The sequence below is a fragment of the Macaca fascicularis genome, chromosome 7 (genome assembly GCF_037993035.2).
Source record: "Macaca fascicularis isolate 582-1 chromosome 7, T2T-MFA8v1.1".
Classification (NCBI taxonomy): domain Eukaryota; kingdom Metazoa; phylum Chordata; class Mammalia; order Primates; family Cercopithecidae; genus Macaca; species Macaca fascicularis.
Genome location: NC_088381.1, coordinates 101,162,097 through 101,184,489, shown reverse-complemented (window position 1 = coordinate 101,184,489; position 22,393 = coordinate 101,162,097). Strand labels below are relative to the sequence as shown.

Here is a 22,393-nt window from a genome sequence, read left to right as displayed (position 1 = left end):
ACAATAAGAAAGTTATTACTATTCATATTTGACACATAACCTTATGATTGTCAACTTTGAAAATTGATACAGGTTGAATATCCCTTATCCTAAAAGCTTGGTAAAACAGCAACTCAAAGAAAAAAAAAAAGCTTGGGACCAGAAGTGAGAGGAGTATTTGCATATACATACTTATACCTTTTGGAGATGAGACCCAAGTCTAAACACAAAATTCATTTATGTTTCACATATACCTTATCCTTACAGCCTCAGGATAATTTTATACAGTTTTTAATAATTGCATACACAAAAAGTTTTGACATTATTTTGACTGTGTCCCATTACATGAGGTCAAGTGTGGAATTTTCCACTTGTGGTCATGTCAGCGCTCAAAAAGTTTCACCTTTGAAGCATTTCGGATTTTGAATTTTCAGACTAGAGATGCTCAACATGTAGTATAATTGTCTTTCTGTTCCACATTAATCTCCTAATAATTTGGCCATTCTTAGTGCCTGAGAAAGAATTACAGATGTGTTCCCATACCTTGCAAACAATCCTTATGTCAGCCTGCCCCAAACAAATTCTGCCTGATCATAATGAAATTGTTGGGTTTTGTCCCTCCCCCATTTGTGACTATGCTAAGAGAATGCTTGAGTCATTGTGAAGACTCTCCAACTATTCCCACAGGGACTTCCACATAAACATAAAATTTATTATTTTATTTTACTTTTTTGAGGTGGAGTCCTTCTCTGTCTCCCAGACTGGAGTGCAGTGGCATGCTCTCGGCTCACTGCAGTCTCTGCCTCCCAGGTTCAAGCAATTCTACCTCAGCCTCCTGAGTGGCTGCGATTACAGGCACGTGTCACCACATCCAGCTAATTTTTGTATTTTTAGTAGAGATAGGGTTTCGCCACATTGGTCAGGCTGGTCTTGAAGTCCTGACCTCAGGGAACACCAAACTTAAAAGGGGAATATGTGTGTGGGTGTGATTAGTGAAGGCGATGAACTGTGTGTGTGTGATCATAGGAAGTGATGTGCTCCAGGCTGGGTGATCTGATTCCCTCCTGTTGCTTCTAGGGTTCAGCCTCTGTGACAGCCAACTTTTCTTGAGTGCTCACTGAGCTGTCTGTGTCATATCTCAGCTAATACTGTGTATAGTCTCTCATCTAAACTAGGCATCTATGCATAGTATCTCATCTAACCTTGTTTGAGGTAAGACTTGCTACCATCTCCATTTGGGGTTGAGAAAACTGAGGCTTAGATAGTTCAAATAAATTGCCCAAGTGCAGAGATTCAAATCCAGGAATAAGTGATCCAAAAGCCACTAGTCTATGTTACATTGAACTATGTTGGTCTGTTTTCTTTTTCTTTTTTTTTTTTTTGAGACGGAGTCTCGCTCTGTCGCCCAGGCTGGAGTACAGTGGCCGGATCGGTCTGTTTTCTTATTGTTCCTCTCTACTCATAGTGGGAATGCTGAGAGGCAAAACCATGACTCATTATCTGTATCTCAGTATTTTCTGCAGTCCCTGATGCAAATTAGGCACGGAGTAAATATTTACTGAACTGAAGCTTAGTACTTTCAGATTGCTGTTTTACTTTTCTAGATCCTGGCCACTTGAGGTAATTCATTTTGTAACTAGAAAGTCCCCATTTACTATTGCTCTAGTTTCAGTCAAGTGGCCAAATACCATGGCTTTCCTCCAAAATGTTACCTCAAACTGCTTCCGTCCCCTCACACTTCTCTCACTCTTTCTCAGTGAACGATGACATATGTTTATTCTGCAAATCAAAGTTAGCAAGGTAAATAAAAAACCCCAGGGATATGTATCTGCCATATAGAGACATCATTATGGACATCCTTCTGAGAAGTTCTCCCTTCTGACCCTGACATGGAAGGGTGCACTTTTTAGCCTGGCAGATGATGGATTTTGTGCAACACGCACAAGGAGAAGCATATGTGCATTAAACCATTTCACCAGCATAATTTAGAGCAATGGTCAATGGCTGGTTCTACCTTCTAGCTCTTCTGGATTTCTGATTGGGTGTTTATTCTCGTTTTTTTTTTTTTTTCCAAGCAAGTTGAGGAGGTCATGTAGTACGATAAGGAGAGTAATGGCATGTCACACTTTAGTCCAAAGGAGACTTTGATTCTGGAGTCCCTTTATAAACTCTTTCTTTTTCAGTTTCTTCTAAGTTGCCAATGAGAGTATTATGACAACTTCTTTGGTTTTTAAGAGGATTTTCATTCTCAAGGTAAAAATACATTGTTATCACCAAATTTTAAATTTTTTACTCTGAACTAAACCCGAACTATCAAATAGATACATCAATGTAAGCAACTTATGTCGTTTTCAATAAAGAATATTTATCCTGTTTTGAACCTGAGAGAATTTTATTGATAATGTTCTTATATTCCTGCAGTAATAGGGCTCCTGATAAGCATCAGCATTTTTCTTAAAAACCTGCATATTATTCTGGACTACCCAACACACAAACAGAAATACTAGCAGATGTTTCTCAGATGTGTTCTACATGTCAAGTTCTGTATCAAGCACTTTCAAGTACACTATATTGTTCAATCCTCACAATATGCCAGCCAGGAAAACTTTCACTACTATTTTCTCCATTTTAAAGATGAAAAAACTAAGGCTTAGAGAGGCCAAGAGACCATTGTAAGTGCACACAGTTAATAAATGAGCAAGTGGGGATATAAACTCGAGTTGGCTGGATGCCCAAATCCATGCAGTAATGAATCTGTCATATCTCCCATGTCTGGAAATGTGGATACAAACTGAGCTAACACAGAGCTGAGACAAGGCCCTGGCTCTGAGGTTAACTGTGACCTTGCCAGGTAGGATTTCTTTGTTCATTCTTTTATTTACCAGGTATTTCCTGACAACCTATTAAATGAAGGACTCAAATTCTACACTTTGAATATACTGGTATTAGTACTTGTTCTGGCTCACCTCTGGGAAAAAAAAGCATCTACTGAATTTAGTAGAATTTGAGCTTTTCAGAGAAAAGTTTGATGAGCTATTTTTTCAGATTGTGACAAAGAAATAGCCCTAATGTGCCCATCAGTGTTTATATATAATGAGTTAAAGCAGTAATAATTGTTTAAATAACAGGTTTTAAACTTTTTTCACAACTATATAATATTTCCTCAAAATCATGAATATGATTTTTATATGGCCTAATAAGTTAATTTTGAACAAGAAATTATACTTTTTCCCCTTAGGATTAACATCCAAAGGCAGTACAATATAGGGGAAAAATGGTTGACAGTCAACCTCTGTGTGATCCAGTATGTCTGTTTTGAGAATGGAGATTTTGGTAAAACATGCATTCTTGAGATAATTTGAGGACCAATGAGATAATCCTTGGCAAACCACAATAAGATTCTCCAGCGAAACCAATTCTATAACTATGAAACATTAATCTAGATAGAAAATAAATGTCAGGGTCAGAGTGATGCTTATGTCATCATAGCTCAGCAACTTAGATGAAATGCACATTGCCAGTAGACCCAATTGACTACTCTGATGTTAGTTTGCTAAATTAGATAATGGACATGTCACATCTCTTTTATAAACCCTATTCCCAAACTTATGATTCATTCATATACATGTTTTAGTTTAAACCTAGGCAACGTACAAATAGAAGTTGTGAATTAATGTTCAACTTTAAAAACATTTTCTTAAATGCCAATGCTGATATCTTATTTGAGGTGAGGGCATAGGAGAGGTGAACAACAGACGTAAAATTTCTAGTTTTCTTTTTCATTCTTTCTTTTTAAATAAAAATACTGCAATCCCTACTTTTGATTGTTTTATAGCTCAATTGATAAGGTGTGTTCCTCTTTTTTGTTCAAGAAAATTTAAAAGCAACTAATTTAAATATGCAAAATTATCTTGAGTTGTTCATACGTGAACTTAAAAGCCGTGCAACACAGGAAAATTAAGTAATTATGCCTCCAAGTTATTTACTGCAATTAAGCTCATTTATCATATGCAAATTAGTGCAAACTGGTCTCATTAGTTACTAAATTACTCAATATGAGCTGAACAATGTAGCACTCCAGTTTGTAATGAAAAATCCCTGTAGAGGCAAGCAGTATCAATTAAGCTAATTTGCATATGCAAATATATTCACTAACTTTCTCTTTTTCTATATTTAGTTTTACATTTTCTTACCATTCTGGATCATAGAGACACTACAGGGTCACTCAACTTTCTCCCCTTCCTCTATCACAGCTAAAGGAATTAATTCAAAATGCTCCTATTATTTGAAATCATCTTATTTTACTTTAGCACTGATGTCCAGCAGGATACCACTTTAGCAAAAACAGCCATCAGGAATAAGAAGATTTAACTTCCTAGACATGACCATTTTATGTATATTTACACATTTCAATAAAATAACGGTGAAATTTTAACTCATCAATAAAGTAGAAAATAGACTTAAAGGTATCACTCTTTCACGGAAGTCTTTTGAAAACACTACCGTCAAATGTAAAAGGCATGTTGACTTGGCTAGGCAGCATCTTAATAAATGATAATTTGTATCTCTGTGTTAGCTCTTGAGCTGTTTTAGGTATTTTCACTTTCCTTTGCCCAGATGTTTGAACTGTACCAGTCAATCTTTCATTTTCTTCTGGCATATGAGATTAAAGAAGGTGTCTATCAGCAGATTTGGCATTCTCTACCCCCCACACACCCCAACATTGTTATAAAGAGCTCCTTTTGCCTATAAATCCAGTATATTTTCCCCAGGAGAATCTTCTACTCAGTCTTCTACAGTTGGCTGGGTCTCAGAGACCACAGACACTGTAGCTAGAAATACTAAAACAGTAACAAATATATAAATAAGATACTATTTGTTTTGTTTTCTTTATTACATCCACCTGATTTTCTTTTTTTAAACTTCTGGTAATTAGAGAATCTATATGTTCTCATTTGTCTAACAACAACTGTGCAGGACCAAAAGACTATCTGGACCAACTAATCATGATTCTAGGATATGCCCTTTACCAATCTTCAAAGTGTGATTAACAGAAGAAATGCAGAAATTTAAAAGTAAATCTTGACCTGATTTTCTTCTAAAGCTGATCCTTAACAGCCTCTGTAAAACACAGGTTCTTCTTTTATTTGAGGCATAATTCTACCCTGTATTCCACAGTTAAAGGTGTTGAGGAAATGAAAAACCACATGTACGAAATCTGGCAGCTCACTGAGGCTGATAACATTATCCGTCTCATCCACACAAATCTTCGATTACTTTGACTAACAAATAGAAAATCACTATGTATGGGATCCCTTCTTCTCCATCATTTTTAGAAAATATATACCTTAACGAAACTGTTCTGCTAAGGTTATTACCACAGGCCACATTTGTGTCCTGGACACAAGGGTTATTTTACTATAAATGATCCTTGCAAAAACAATCATTCCCTCACTTACGCTGAGGACGACCAGGCAATCATGCAACCATCCTACCCAGCCTTTTCTGATCTACTCCCAGTCACAGAACCTCAGGGGTCATAATCTTAGAATGTTCTTGGAGGCTCTTACTCGGTCCCCTCTGAGAGTATGCTCATGGAATTCTCTTTCAGATTGGGGTTTGAATGTTCTAAAAGCAATATAAAAATTCCTTTATGGCCAGAAATAATGTGGGGTCAATGACATAGACACAAGAGGGCTTACCTAATATGGCCAAGCACAAAATTGAAACATGGATACTCTATTTCTACCATTACTTTAATTTAGGGCATTTCTTACAGAACATTCTTTTTATTCTCTCAATACTTAGTTTAAATAATAAATGCGTTTCTCTATTAGTTATGTACAAACATGTTGGTACTTATTATACTTATCCAACTCACAAAACTTACTTTAATGATCCAAAATGAGTTATGAATAAAGACTATCCTTCAATTATTAGTACATGATAGTTCTTAGTAATGACATGTATTTTACATAGTATCACACACACACACACACATAGTTCAATATAATATGCCGACAATGAATACAAACATAAACCTTAAAAATTTCCATGTACTAGGTTTAACTTGTTTAACACCTGTGAGGTGAGTAAAGCAGATTATTATGGAGTTTGCAAAAACAATATTGCAACTTTATATAACAATTATGTAAGCATTATTTACAAAATGAAAGAAACTTAAACCTTTCTGCTGAGGGTAAAAAATTATTAAAGCATTAAAACATTCCATTCATAAATCTGGCACCTAAGGGAAAGTCATTCCAGTAGTTAATTTTATGACTTATGAAGATAGTATTTGCTACCATTTTGTGTTTTGTTAACTTCAATAAGGTAAAATACAAATATCCTATCTGGTCCTTATATTGGAAAAGTAACAATAAATACCAAGCATATTTTTTCATATTAAAGAAGTCGTGAAGCGGGAACAATATAATGCCCTAAGAGAACGCTGAAAGCAGGAACCATATTTGTACTTAATCACGAATACTTTCCAGGAAAGATACCACATAATGATCTCCTCAAGTTTCTTGGATTTTCACTGAGCCTGCTACGAAATGCACAAATCCCAACCTTTACCCCTTGACTTCCCATTCTTTATCTAATTTATAAAAATCGGAGAAGAATTTAGTGAACTAGAATGCGTTGATTCGGGCCCACTAGGGTTGGGATTCACAGCCCTGCCACTGCAAGGCTGACATCCCTTGAACCCTCAGCCCTCCTGGAGAAGATGCTGCTGTCCTACGATTCATGCCTGAAATAGCTATAGGTTTACTGAGACTATAATATTGGTCACAGTCAGCGGTGAGACTGCTTTGTGAATGGAGGCCCCAGAGTTTCACAATACACAGCTGGGGCCTTGGCCCTACCTACATACACTGGTATTGAAAATTGGCTTTGTAATACATGATTTTACATTGATAAAATCACCATTACGTTTATTTTTTTCTCCCTGTCAGTGGAAAAGTAGTCAAATTTTAAGGGATCCCACCAAACTTTCTTTTCCCTACGAGAATATATGGCTAATTAGATATGCACAGTAGAGACACATTACATATACATTCAGATAATGGGCACACCAAAAATTAAGGCGTCTATCTTACCCCTTACTCTCACATCCTCCACACCAAGAGGCACGTAGTATGCACTTCAATGAAACATCACTAGGGCACAGGCAGCAGGAAAGCTTTGGTACCTGAAAGCTTTGGTAGTGAAGTCACAGGCATTTTCTGAACTCCACACTGGTATTTGGAACTGACATCTACTTTAGTTTCCAAATTCAATTAGTTACTGAAGCCTGTTTACTCCAACTGTAAGTGTCTTAATTGTTTCCTCTTATTACCATTGTCTTTTAAAATGCTCTTATCACTTTTTGCAAAGTGTTATAACCCTAGTGTTGCCATCCTGGGTTCAAATTCAACTCTGTTACCTAAACAGACATGTGAGCTTTAGTTACTTAAGATTTAGAATCTTAGTTTACTCAATTTTAAGATTCACATAATCATAGCACCTATTTCATAGGTCTATATCATGAGTACTCAATGATGATATAAGAAGAGTACTTAGCACAGTACCTGAAACTTAGTACACAGTAAAAATTCATTATATTTAAGCTGAAATCCATCCAGACTAGGTTTTTCTTTTTAGAAAATATGTTTTTCAATATTTTATCTTCTCTTTGCATTTATACACATACACGCACATTGGTATCTGCATTAGATATGAAAATTTTTAGATGTAATCAAAATAATAGCAGGAAAATGGTTACATAAATTATGATACATCCATAGTATAGAATAGCATTTAGCCATTAATAATAATGAAAACCAATCCTTTCTCAGCACAGCCATGACCACGAGATATTGATTTTTAAAGGAGATTGCTAAAGAGCATATAATTGCCCAAGAGTTAGTTTTTCACCTCTTTTCCAATATGCACAAAATGCTTGATCCCATAAATCTCAGACATATAAACATACTCTCACTGCATGAAAAACACAAATTTCTCTTGATGATAACTTCTTATTTTGTACCCTTCCTTTACCATGAACACTCAGATTCTTCTCCTTTACCTCTTATCGTTCTTTAGGTCTGTCTTCTACACTTACTCACACGGCAACTGTTTCAATCCACAAAACCTATGACATCTCTTCAGGATTTGCCCTACTAAAGGATTTATCCTCAGCTACCTTGACATTATTAATATTCCTTCCTTTAACAAAATCAAATCCTGTGGCTTGCTTTTTCTTTCTGTCCATTCCTTTCTCATGTCTACTGGCCTCTTAAATGATGACATACCCCAGGGTGGGCTCTCCTTAACCTTCTCTTTGCTCCACATGATTTCCATAGGTCTGTAACCCATTCTTAATGTGAACTATCATTCATCCATACACCAGTGATCAGTAATTCTAGATCTAGCCTGGGAATTACTCTGCAGAAATAGGACCTAGGTTTCCAAGTGCCTACCTCATATCAACTTGGCTATTTAAGAGACCATCCCTCTAGATTTCTCTCAGGTAGTAGAATCAGACAGCTAGTAGCCAAGCCAGAAAACTTGTGGTGATAATTAAATCCTGTCATTCTCTAGCCTTTCACCTCTAATTATTGACCACGTGCTAATGATTCTATCTCAATTCCATAGCTGCCTCTTCATTCACACAGTACTATCTTACAAAAGATCTTCATTTTCTTGAACTCTGGTAACAATTTCCTAAACGGTCTTTTTATATCAGTGTCTTACAACTCAGACTTCCTAGATGTTGTATTTTGATAATAACTCCAGAAATAAACCAAACTGTTCTCCTGTCACTCCAGCATAAAAGCCCTCTCCATGGGCTCCTCATGGAGAATCAAGTCCACACCTCCTGGTAATATGGCTCCTATAATCTCTCTTCCTTCATCTCTTATATGTCCCACTGCATATGGGAAGCAGCCATCATATCAAACATCTAAACAGTCCCCAAGTAAGATTTATCATTACTTGTTTATATGCTTTTGTGTTTGAGGTACCCTTTGGTTGGAATATTCTTCCATTTTCTTTGCCTAATAAACTCCTATTCGTCCATCAACAACTTTGAAAAGTCCTCTTTGGTGCTTTATGGCCTTGTTCAGAGCCTTGTTCTTTTGTGGCCCCAAAGTACTTGACCTGTATGATGTTTCTCACTTTATGCAACCTCCTGGCTCCTCTTTCCCTGAATGGCTGTAAGCTATTTAAAGACAGCAGCCATATACAGTGACTTCTGTATTCTTACAAAGTATTTGAAACTTGTGGGGGATGAAGGGGAGTGTTAAATGACTATAAACTGTCAGGTTGGAGATCATGCCTATACTTTGTTAACCACAGGTTTTTATCAACTATTTGCAAGTGAAGGAAGAGTAAGAAGGAGGAAAGGGAAGAGAGAATTCATTCCAGTCTTTATGGATCAGCCAGATTCTACCATGGACCCTTCTGAAACAAAATGTAGAAGCCATCTCATCCTTACTGAACATTACGATATTGTTGAACATGGTGCAGACATGGGCTTATGGGCTCAAAAGTTTCCCTGCTAGTTAGGCAAAACAACTAATATGATAGCTTAGGGGAGGCTCTTCTTGTTACTACTAGTTCCCAATCCCTTCTCGCCTATAATTCTAGCAGTTAATTTAGAATACTATGTAGTAGTTCTTCCACTCCATAACCATTAGTACTAAAATCAAATTATACCAAAAGTTCTAGTTCTTATGGCAATTGTAAGATGACATAGTGCAATCATGCTTAGATGCCTTTCTTGAAAGCATCTTTACCAAGTCATCTATATTCCTACTTAAAGTCTACAGCTTCAAACATATTCCAAGTGTGACCAGCCCTATTTAGGAGTTTTCTTGTACGGATATAATTTAAACATTCTAAATTTTCATCCATTTATCTTTTTTCTCATACTCTGAAGCCACACAGAAAATATCTAACCCCCCCCCTTTTTTTTTTTTTTTTGGAAATGAGTCTTCAAATAAATAGAGAGGGCATTGATGCCCCTTTTAAGTCATGTTTTCCAAACTAAACTTTCTCAGGCCTTTTGCCACGCTTCACGTAATATGATTTCTAGTTTACTCACCAGTCTGGTTATTCTACTCCAAATGGCATCCAGCTGTCTAGGTTGGTGTGATGGCTGATGCAACCACAGTGTGGTGTCTGAATGTGGCCCACCCAAAATGGGAATGAGCTTGCAGCCCCATTCTAGATCCTATATCCTCTCAATGAAGTATAATGTTGATTTAGTATTTGGGAGAGCCATTTTACATTATGTATGTATACTGAGTTTACATTTGATTCAAACTCCTAAGTTTGTGTTAGTCTTCAATTCTTGCAGTTACTGAGACACCTTACTCATAGTCCTGTGGAGTCATGATTTCCAGAAAGAATTTAGAAGATAATAATCTAGGACTAGTCTCTGAATAATTTTTCATTGACTAAGTCTTAGGTAACAATTTCTGACTGCTTCAGAATAGAAACAGGAATAGTCCTGAATCACATCAGAGTCTACTAATTTATATGTCATGGCCCATACAAAACCTATAATAGAGATTCTGAACAAAGTATGTGTAAGAAAAAAGGAACTAAAAATTTGAAGACCTAGAAAGAAATATGATCCTTTCTGTATCCTTGAAACTAATCCTAGGTTGCAACAAAGGTAATTCAAAATTTTGAGTACACAATAGAATAGCAACTCCCAAGGTGTATTTCAAGAAACATAAGTTCTATGAGATATTAACAGATATTAATGGATAAATGAGAAATAAGAATAAACAAAAATATAAAGTAAGACTTCTTAGGGCTTTAAACTTGCAAATGCTCAAGGTGCTATCTCAGACCTGATGGAACATCAAAATTACCTCAGAAGACTGTTAAAAACCACCAATTCCTGGACTTTACCCTATAAACTCTGATTTAGTAGGTGTAGATCGAGGCCCAAGAATGCATCCTATGAACAAGTGTTGGGTGATTCTGAAACTGCCAGTAAAGGCACTGCTTTGGAGAACCACCAGGATTGACTATGAGCTTTTTTTTTTTAAAACGCAGAATCACATAATAGTTTCCTAATGCACATAGTTGAAAGATAATATGCTAAATTGAATATTACTTTTGACAACCTAGAAAATGAAAGCACCATAAAGGCCCTATTTATAAACTCTGAATGAACAGCGATCTGGAGTATATTTTTATTTTACTCCAAAGTTTATCTCAGAAAAACATAGCTACCTTTTCCAAATACAGTAAGCGGCCTACATATCCCAAACTTGTCTGCTTCTCCAATTCTATGTCAAAAGGCGTATCTTTCACAGATTAAAAAAAGTGGCCATGGCAACATTTATCCTGAGAGCAGTACCAATGTGGCACAGTTTTCTATGGTTGAAGGCAGAAGTGTTGAATCGATGGCAAAGTCTTAGTGAAAAAAAAAGTTTTGAGTAAGTGAGATGATGAGTTTGCAATGAATTTTCTCTAGGGCTAAGTAACTACAGTTTCATATTAGCGACCTTTAACATTTATTTATCATGAAGTTCATTGGCAAAATCAATTATTATTTGTCTCCTTTTACTAGTATTTTTAAATATACTATATTTTACCCTGAGAAAATTTCTAATTTGGGGAGGCAAACATTAAGATTGGAAGCACTCACAAATACAAACTCAAGCAAAGAACTGAAATTTGGCGACACACAAAAAAAATCACAGTACTTTCACAACGAAACTTTGCTCTCCCAAAAACGATATATAGCTCCAAAGACGCACACATAGATCCACTTACAAATACGGCACGCACACAACCATTCTGGGAACAGCCAGTTACTACACATTGCGCATCAACTAAATAGTGCAATTCATCTAAATTATTTCAGCACAAATAATACTTGCCCTCCCTTTCTCATTAACATTCTCTCAAAGGATGGCTTTCTAAAAAGAAAAAAATAAACTCATAAGAATTTCGGAATTCCAAGATAAAATCACAACAGTCAAATATACAGCTGACATTTTAAAAAATTTTCTTTTTTAAAAAAAGACTAAACATATGGTTTTTTTTCTTAGTAAAATATAAGCAAATTTCTTTTTGTTTTAAAAGTACCTGCAAAATGTGACTTCCCAAATGTGCTTCAAATACTTCAATGGCTAGTGCACTGGGGCTTCTCCTTCGCTGTGCACCTATAACTTAAAAGAAAAAGAAAGAAAACAGAACAATTAAGTTGGAGCTCTGATTCCTACCTTCAGCTTAGTTTCTCTTGAATGGCATCACTGACTAGTATAACAATGAGATCTGAACCACCACCCAGTATTAATTTTAGTTCTGAGTTGTCTAAGCATAAAATAGCCTAGGTTGAATTTTCAACCTAGAATATTGACTTTTAGAAACATCAAAAAAAAAAAAATACATTCAGACTTTAAACATTTTCCTTTTGGATGGTTTTCCCTATACCGGAATAAAAACATGTCAATGTTCAGGTTCCTTTAAAATAAATTAGTACACTGTTTTTCTTAAAATTAAGGTATTGATTTTTTTTAAGCATCTGCATACTGCCTTATCTCCCCTCCAACCCCACCCCCAGAGAAAACTAAACTGCTTACATCTTCTAGGCTAGAAAAAAACAAACAGGAAACTTTTTATATTTTCTAATGCAAAAACTTCATCACAATTTAATCAGCACAACATATTGGATAAGACATTCTCATTCATGATCATTTGCACTAGTGTTAAGCATCCTGAGATGGCTGGATTTCACATTTACTGCATATTCATGTGGAACTATTCCTATAGGACTGACAAGAAGCCCAGGTAGATCCTTGGCCAGCATGTGCCTCACCAGGACAGTGACAGTTTCTTATCTGGAGTTCCCGAACACTCCTGTTTTCTCACTAAGACTCAATCCTCTTCCAGGCAAGCTTCACACGCTTTGCCTGCAGATGCCTACCACACAAGGAGTCCTCATAATCCTTAACAAAAGAGGGTTTAATGCATAATAACTGCGGGATTCAGAATTGAGTGTCATCTGTTTATGTTTTTTTTTTTTTTAACGTGGGGTGCCAATTTGTTTTAAACCTGTTCTTCTGCCTATTTTTTCTTTCTTTCTTTCTTTTTAATTTAATGGAGTATAATTGAGCAATGAACTATTCACAGATCAAGCAGCCCCCAGAATCACAGCAGATTCAGGGAGACTCCAGGGATGCGTTGTGGTCAGAACAAATTTATAGACAAAAGGGGAAGTAACATACAGAAATCAGAAGTGAGGACATCATAAAAAATCCATTCTCTTTACACTGATTTATGAAAGAAAAGATTCAGATGCTTGCTATATTTCTAACAAGTAAATTCCCCATATCTTCCTGCTTTTCTTGAAAATTTTATTACAAACCTCTGCTCTCTCAAGCCCAGATACTACTAGTTGAAAATAAAATCAAAATCCCTGCTTTCTTACTTTCAGAAACACTTTCAACTAGTTGACAAGAAAATTCCAGTGAAATACTGCTGGGATAATTCTGTTGCATTTCAGTTACTAAGTTGGTCAGTTGGCTCCATAGCTTAGTAGGGATTATAATATAAATGCACTTGTGATTATTGTGCTATGCAAAGTAGGGAGTTCACCCCTGCAAATGTGAGTTTGTGTCTGCAATGTCTGCAAGGCACTGTGAAAATGCGTGTGTGTTAAGTATCATTATTACTGACAAGAGAAAAATAACAGACGCATTTTTTTCAATGGGAAAATTTATAAAATATAATTGAAGAGTGATTATTATCAAAAGAATATTCCAGCTGGAAGGGATCTTAGAGATCTCTACTCCAGCCTCCTCATTTGCTTCAGAAGCAAAACACACAACTAAAAATCTTAAAACAGAAAAATCAGTTTACTATGCTGAGATTAATCTTTATTATAAATATAGACATAGGGTTTTTACAATTTTAATATTCAGATATACTTAAGACAGTACTACTGTGTGTATGTGGGTGTGCACATTTCTGATTAATTTCCTATTCTAACATGCACATTACTCCCTTCAAAACTCCTTTGGCATTTTTGATAATGCAGCTGTCTTGCTGAATACTGTTTTCAGTTTCTAGAGTGTTAATTGCACATTATGGTAGCTTGGTGTGAATGATCCCACATGAATAAAATCTGCAGCCTTTTTTTTTTTTTTTAGATTATGGGGGTGGGTGGCTTTTGGGAGGGAGAAGCGGGGGAGTTGAAAAACTTCTCAAGTGTCCACTCTGTTTTTGAGGCAGTAATTAGGATTCAGAAAGCTCCTTATTAATAGCTCATAATTGCGGGGGGGCACGTCAGGGCCTCCAATTACAAAGTTCAAAATAAATCACTGCACCTCACCAAAAAAAAAAAAAAAAAAGGCCTAATTTTAGATAACAGAAATCATTCTACAAAGAACTGGATTACGAGGGGGCCAAGGGAATAACAGCCACCAGATTATAAGGAACCCTAAAACATCACAGAAAAGTTCACTTACTTAGGAGGCCCAAGATGAAAGCTCCAGTAACAACATAAAGCTGCTCAAATGCCTTCTGAAAGCATAGAGGCTGTTGTCTTCTGTGGGGCTGTGTGGGGGTTTATTCAAGTCTGGCTATTGATGGCTTTTCTTTTCCTGCCGTTTCTCCACTAGGGTTCAGGCTGTGCTCTGAGGAAATGTCTTCATCCATGAGTTCTATCTGTATAGTTATTCTTTGTTCTCCAAACCCCCTAGAAATCTGAGTGTGCACCCCCATACACGCTAGCATAATATACAAGTATCTTGCAAGTAGTTTCATGCTATTCTATTCAATGGCATTTTTATGTCACTGGAACTTCTCTTGATTTATATGTTTTGCACTTACGCAGGTGATGTGGGCTGTAATGACAGTTCCTAATTTTACAACCAACATAAATATGTTAAACAGGAGCCCATTATGCCCCTGGTAGGAGCCCAGCTTTAACTTGAGCATTAATGCTAACTGAATAGATGTTAAATATGTACTTTTTATCTTGCACTTATCCTATCACATTTGGCATTTTGAGAACTGAGACAATAATCTGATAACTCAAGAATACTGCAAACACAGGTACTTTGTTTCTCCGTGTTAATCTCATTATGTTTATAGAGTATCACTAATGATCTAAAAAAACCTAAAGGAGCATTTCCTCAATGGGATCTGTCATCCTCAAAAAAGTAATACATTGTTTATGGAGCTCTCTCATACTTCTGTATTTTGGAAATTGACAGTGACTAAAACCATCTGGTAGCCCAGACATACTTACACTTATTATTGCGGAATGGATCACTGTTTCAACTGATCTACTGACATATTTCACTTATGTGTTTGTTCAACTAAAAGACTATTTTCTGAAATTTAAAGAACACTAAAAAAATTAACCTATACACACACCACACACACACACACACACACACACACACGGGCTAAATAAATGGAATGTGCAACCATTTGTCTGTGAAGATTGTTACCAGCTCACTGAGAGTGAGACAGAGGAGCTACAGGAGTTGAACAGCGTATACAAACTAGTATAAAACAGAAAGCCCAAGCCATAGGAATTCAACTTAAAATTCAATTCAACATGTGCTAAATGCCTACTTGATGTTGAAAATTTCTAGCTAGTTTAAGGTAACTAGTGTTACAAAACCTAATAAATAGTCCAAAACATTTTTAATGACATTTAAAACAAAACTAGGTCTGGTATATAATTATCAACACACACCACAACTCCACTATTTCATGTTTTACAAGGGTTAAAAATAAAACACCTAGAGTTTTAAGAGACTTTAAATGGAAGAGAAATATACGGAGAAGGGTTTATTCATTTTTTAAAAAATCAACTAGGAAAATTCTGATTGTCTCAGAAATCCAAAATGATCTGATGAATCACGAAGACTGTGCATTTGGCCTTTCTCTCATTAAAAAGGAGAAGATACACAGGAGAACCACAGTCTAAAACACGTATCTGAAAAATTAGTTTTGCCCCTCCACAATGTCAGCAGAAAAGTTCTAATCTGGATCCTTCAGCATAACCTCACACGGTGGTCTTTGAGAATTAATTCAGTGCAGTAAAAGGCAACCCTTCTTTGGGGAATACACCAGGCCCTCCCAGTCATATTCCTAACCGGTGCTCCTCACCTCAGGGGAGGTACTCACGTGAGGAGGGCTGAGGATTAGCGCTCAGTGGGAGTTTGACCTATTCAGCCGAAAGGTCAGCTTGCCATGGAAGAACCCATTACAAAACAGAAGCAGGACAGCTCGGTGGACACACATAATGAAAGGGGAAAAGTCACGAGCCCGACTTGCCTTGTGCCCTGCCCTTTCCCTTCATAACCCCAGCTCCTCGCCAGCAGGGTTCACAATGGGAAGGTGGACCACAGGCAGAGAGCCACAGAGGGGCTTGCTATTGGAGGGATCCCTTGACGAAGGTATTCTGAAGTGAAGAGCAGTATGACACTGCGAGGCAGGGTTTCCAATGGATTGTTTTATTAGGCCAAGGCAGCCACTGGTGGATAGGAAAGATTGTTTCAGAGGTATCTTGTTTGGAGAACAAGATAATGTTTCTTATCCTCCCCCATAAGGTGGAGGGCAGTAAGGCATCCACCTTACTGCGTTAGTCTTAAAGTTCGGCAGGTAGTATCTCAGGAACGCCTGGCAAAAAGGCAGGCTTCATGCCCAGTTACTCCTGAGAGCTACCCTCCGAATCCTTCATCTAAGGGGCAAGGATCTGTTCCCACACCGAGCCTGGGGGAAGGGAGCACTAAAGGGCGTGCTTAATGGAATCCCGGGACATTGACTCCCTGAGCTTTGGCTGAGCAAAGTCAGGAGCTGAGAAAGAATGGAATATAGAATGCTTAATGCATCTTTCCATGGCAATAAAGAAAAGGAAAGGGATTTCCCTTGAAGAATCTCAATTAGCCTTCCTCACTGTAGGGCCAAAGAAGCCAGGGAGGGTTTTCCCAGGAGCCCCAGAAGTTCAGGAGGTATGTATGAATGTGTGTATCTGTTTCCCTATCAAAATTAAAATTTCTCAGTTTGCATGTAATATAAGCTAAGTCTTTATTCCGAAACTGGCTCTCACCACTCTGCCTTCTCTGAGGTCCATGTTCACAAATTGTATTCTTTCAATACAAAACTCCTCAGTGTTTGTGCATGCCTTAGACACGGGTAGATTTTCAGGTTTGGAGAAGAAACTGAAATAACACTGGGTACCAGCTAAACCCATATAGCTATATGACAACTGAAATTCTGTTGTTGAAAGCATTGTATGTGAAGTTTTCATGCAATATCATTTCACGCAATATCTATATATATATATGATGCTCTGTTATTTGTTTTCATATATATATGAAAACAAAGAATAACTGCTTTTTCAGTGTACTTTCATCAAGATTAGTGTCTACTATTAAAATATAGGATAAATGATGACTGTAGAAGAGAAACAGGGACACGCATTGTTAATTGGGCACATGATTAATCACATATTTGATAAATAAATGCTAGAAAAAAACCCCTCATGTATTCAGGAGTAGTACACTTTGGGTTTATTTTTAAATTCCTATTTAGGGGATTTTTAAAAACAAAAAATCTATCTTCATAATTCCTTAGACCTACTAACATGTTAGACCACCAATTTAGACAAAAAAGAATACTTAATCCAATGCAATTGAAACTTTAAGAAGTCTTATGATGATCCAAAATTTTTTGATGTAATACATATTTAAATATCTTCCACCATTTAAGTATGGGTTGACTGCATTAGGTAAAATAATTAGGGACCATGTGACTGTGTAAGTTTTAATACTTATAAATGAACTGCTTTTGGGGGAAAAAAAACCATGTCTGCTTTTCTTAAAGAAGTATATTTATATTGCTTCAACTATTCAAGAACTAAGGGGAAAACATACAATGTCTAATTGATCTGTTTAGTCAAGGGAGTGTTTACTATGCACTTCTCATCTTCTTGAGAATTAAATAGTATTCATAAGATTTTTTTTTTTTTTTTTTTTTTTTGAGACGGAGTCTCACTCTGTCGCCCAGGCTGGAGTGCAGTGGCCGGATCTCAGCTCACTGCAAGCTCCGCCTCCCGGGTTCAGCCATTCTCCTGCCTCAGCCTCCCGAGTAGCTGGGACTACAGGCGCCCGCCACATCACCCGGCGAGTTTTTTGTATTTTTTAGTAGAGACGGGGTTTCACCATGTTAGCCAGGATGGTCTCGATCTCCTGACCTCGTGATCCACCCGTCTCGGCCTCCCAAAGTGCTACGATTACGGGCTTGAGCCACCGTTTATCATTTTCTACACTAAAATGGCATAGTCCTCTAAATGTGAAATAGCAACCAAATATCACTGTAGTAAGTCTTGAAAATGTTTTTGTATATTTGGTCAGCAAAAATTACAGGGACCTCTTAGTACAAAGTTTCCATTTTAAAGGTTCACTTTGCCCACCCACCTTTCTTTTCCATTGAGGGAAATGAGAATTCCTAGGCAGATATTTCTCCTTCTGTAGCTAGAAAAGGGGTAAACGGCCTTTCTCCAACAATCTGGTAGTTACTATAGGAACTACTGTATGTCCCTCACACGGTCTACATATGGGGTGATTAACATTCTTCAAGAGAGAACCCCACTTCCCCTTGACAATGAGATCCTTAAGGCAGTGGGTTAAGCTGCTGTTTGGAGTGACAGCACTTGAGGGAATGAGGTCAACATCTGACAGTCAACGTCTCGGAGGACAGAACCTCAGGAAAATGCAGGCATGATCCACAGCCTGGGCTGAAGCGTGGGGAGTGGGGTACATGAGGGAAATCCTCAAGAGAGGCAAGGGGTCCTGAGGAGTGGACTGGCCTAAAAGAAGAGGACATCCCCGACGTACCTGAGACTCCAAACGTGCTCTTTCTAATTTAAAAAAAATGGTAGTTATTACACAACCATTCCAATTTTACTTAATTATTCCAGAAGAACAATGACTATAAAAGAGAGAGTACTTTTTTTTTTTTTTTTGTACTTTAGTCCTTAACAATTTAAAAAACATCCAAGGCTTTCCTAAGTATTTATTGGGTTCAACCACTTGATGTCACAGGGATTGATTTTGGATGTAAAGCTTAAAGTTAACTATTTAATTCCCTTTACACAGTGAAAGAAATGAGAATTTCCTCTTTTTCTTTACAAAACAAATAAAAGGTAAAAAATTAGATCATCCCCAAAACTAATTCCTATCTTTAGATTCCCAGCAGAGATATGGAGTATGCTGGGGTGTATCCACCACCTCCCTGCTGCTCCCACCACCCAATTTGGGGAAGTTTGGGGAGTGAGACAGTTAATAACGTGACTTCAGAATAAAGAATATAGAATAGGAGGACCTTTGAGGGCTAGCGAGTCTTGATTTTTAATCTAACATGAACAGACCAAGAAGACAGAAACTAATTTCTTCTGGTGTCAGGGCTATGGTGGCAAATAGGTACTGAGCCTCAGGCTGAGGCAGGCACTTTGTGGGGACTCCGGATGTGAAGCTGACAAAGATCCAGTCCACTGGGTGAGGCAGACCTGTGTGTAAGAGGAGGCCAGTGGGCCATGCAGAGCGGGCAGCACAGATCCCTGTCCAGGCTCCAAGTCCGAACACATTCCTGATGTAAGAAGGTGCCCTGCTTTCTGAGTACAATCTGCAGGTTCTAGCTTTGAACTGCTTCTGTTGTTGTTTAAATTCTTCTTCTTCCAGTGAACACTTTCCTCTACAAAACACCTACTGTACATATGTCAGGCAGGGATACCATGTGTCTCTCATGAATTAAGCCCACGGGTCACAGAAGGACACCGTGAGCTCTGTGATAACGGCTCTCAAAGGGAGGGACAAAGAGAGCATATCAAATTTGGGATGTGAATACAGCACTAACTTCGCAAAGTTTAATACTTGACTTTTCATTGGTAGAAATTATCTTCCCTACAAATACACTTAATTTTTTTTTTTTGAGCAGTTAAACTTTTAATGAGGGTTACATTTGGTACACTCCCTCGAGGGAGGAAAGGATGATTACACTTTCATTTTGCAAACTGTCTTAAAAGCCTTTCCAACGAGTGCCGCTTTACTGCTGTTACCTCCTCTGACCTCAGCAGCAAGCAAACAGTTATGGCATGATTCCACCCAGTAGGAAGGGGGTGGAGATTACCACTGAAATTGTGCAGTGTCAGTTGCACTTGCTGGTAAAAGGAAGACGTCCACATCTGGTATCTCGATTTTTTAGTTTTCAGTCAGATCCCAAAGCTTCGTGTTATGACATTTGTAACATCTGCTACAAATACTGAGGTAAGTCAGGCACAACCTTATTACTTCCAGTCTAATGCTCCATTCACCCTCTACTCCTTCGTAGGCCACTGATACAACAGGGAGCTAACGTTGATTCTGCAGGAAACAGTTTGTGTTTCTGTGGGAGAAAGAACACAAGGTCTCTTGCCTTCTCCCTCTTCTCTCTCCTGTTCCTCCATTCATATATTCAGTCATCCTCTCTCTCTCTCTCTCTTTCTCTCTCTCTCACTGTCTCTCTTTAGCTTTTGGGCCGCATCAATGCTTGGCATCATGCTCAGTAACTTGTTTCCTGCCAAAAGAAGAGTCAACATAAAGAGTTCTGTGAAGCAGTGGGGTATTGGCCCAAGGGACACAAGACTCTGCTTATAACAGCACCTGCTATTGAAAAGTCACTCCGATCAATTTCCAAAGCTCAACAGTCTCAAGCTATGGAATTACATTTATTCATCCAAAATGTAGTGAGGCCTTATAATACGGAAGGTATTAACCCCATTGATCAAAGTGCTAGGGATATAAGCCAGGCTCCTATTTCCACTTCTAGATACATTGGCAGAAGAAAGCTAAAAGTATCCATGGGAACTATTTGTTGAGCCTCTATCTGTGCTGGACACTGTGTCAGGGAATATAAAAATGAAAAGGCACCTCCTAACCCTCCAGATGATCAGAGTCTAGTGGGACACTGACATATAAGCAAATGAACAATATTCAATAAAAGTACATCTCTCAACTCAGGATGGAGGTAGGGAAAGGTGGAGTCAGGGAAGGCCTCAGAGTAAGGTACTGCCAGAACAGAAGTATGGAGTGAAATTACATGAACAGTGCACTATCACGGCCAGGACCCTGGGATCTACTGATGAGACACGAAGGCAAGGGCAAAAGCATGTTAACATAGCTACACATGCATGTTACAGGTGCATCATCCTGCCCACGCCAACTTGCTTTCTCTTAAGCTGCAACAATGATGGACTGTCATATTCTTAGAAACTTGACGGACTGGGACCCCACTCCACAGTGCCTTCTTGGGGCTCAATACTACGTAACAGTCGCATAATTACAACTGGTAAACCAATGTTCATTTGGCACTGTCCAAAAACCTCAACCTTACAATTCTCTCTCCCCCTCCACCTAAACACCACTGCTTAGATGAAAACCCTGACATGTACACCTGTATCACAGCATCTGGCTTGGCACCGTGCTGGGCAACCGAGTTACCAGCCAGCGTGTTCTGAAGGGCACTTCTGTGATTCAAGTCACTTACTGTAGAATATCTGATACATTTCCAGGATGTGCTTGTCCTCTCTGCTGGGAGAAGGACCTCAATGGGAGGGGTCACATGATGGGGAGACAACTGTGCACACAGGAAAGGATTGGGGTTCTGGAGTCAGGCAGACCAATTTTTAAATCCTCCATTTTTCTCTAATTAGCTGGGTGGTCTTAGACAAATTAGGTTCCACGGACCTCAATTTCTCATTCTGTCAAAAGGGTTAATGCCTCTTACAGCAGTTGTGAGAACATGTGACATGCCCCGCCCTGATTTAATTTGCTCTCCTGCAGCTTATTTGCATAGTGTTGTCTCTCCCACTAGCATGTTACCTTTCCAAGCCAGAGGACTCATTTTGTGGTTTGCCGAAACCCAGCATTTAGAATTGGGCCCAGAACGCAGAAGGCACACAATAAATACTTGTGAATGAGCGAACACTCTAGAGCACAGTGCCCAGCCCACAGGGGCGCTCGGCACATGTCAGCTCTCTCCTCTTTGTTGTGAAAAGCAGAGGCTGGGCCAAAGATGACTTTTCTCAACAACTATCTTTATCCCAATTTTAACAGGAATATTAGAAATTTTTTTCCCCTGTATGTTGTCACCAGCTCCTGCCTTTCCTACAGTGTGCTATCAAATCTATAGTGTCACCACAAACCCTGCGAGCCAACTGCAATCAGGGCCTCAAACCAGTGCAAACATTTCACACACACTTGGGCAAAGAGCCAGCAATTCACTGAGTGTCAGCAACTGCCCACTGAATTTTCTTTTGAAGGATTCACTCATGCCCTATTCCAGCAGTAATTGGCATTCGTTTTAAGATGCTGAATGCCTCAGACATAACTTGATGAGATAAATG

General features: G+C 38.1%; 1 protein-coding gene across 15 annotated transcripts in view; it reads right to left on the bottom strand.

The window, feature by feature from the left end:
* Positions 1–22,393, bottom strand: part of NPAS3 (neuronal PAS domain protein 3) — an 878,459-nt gene that overhangs the window by 438,979 nt on the left and 417,087 nt on the right. For 11 of the 15 annotated variants that reach the window (XM_015453693.4, XM_045397514.3, XM_015453697.4 and 8 more), the window contains one exon: positions 12,076–12,158. In XM_015453693.4, the coding sequence (XP_015309179.2) occupies positions 12,076–12,158 (83 nt within the window). The remainder of the gene's footprint in view (positions 1–12,075; positions 12,159–22,393) is intronic. The other 4 variants (XM_045397513.3, XM_005561049.5, XM_045397521.3 and 1 more) reach the window with 1 other exon arrangement.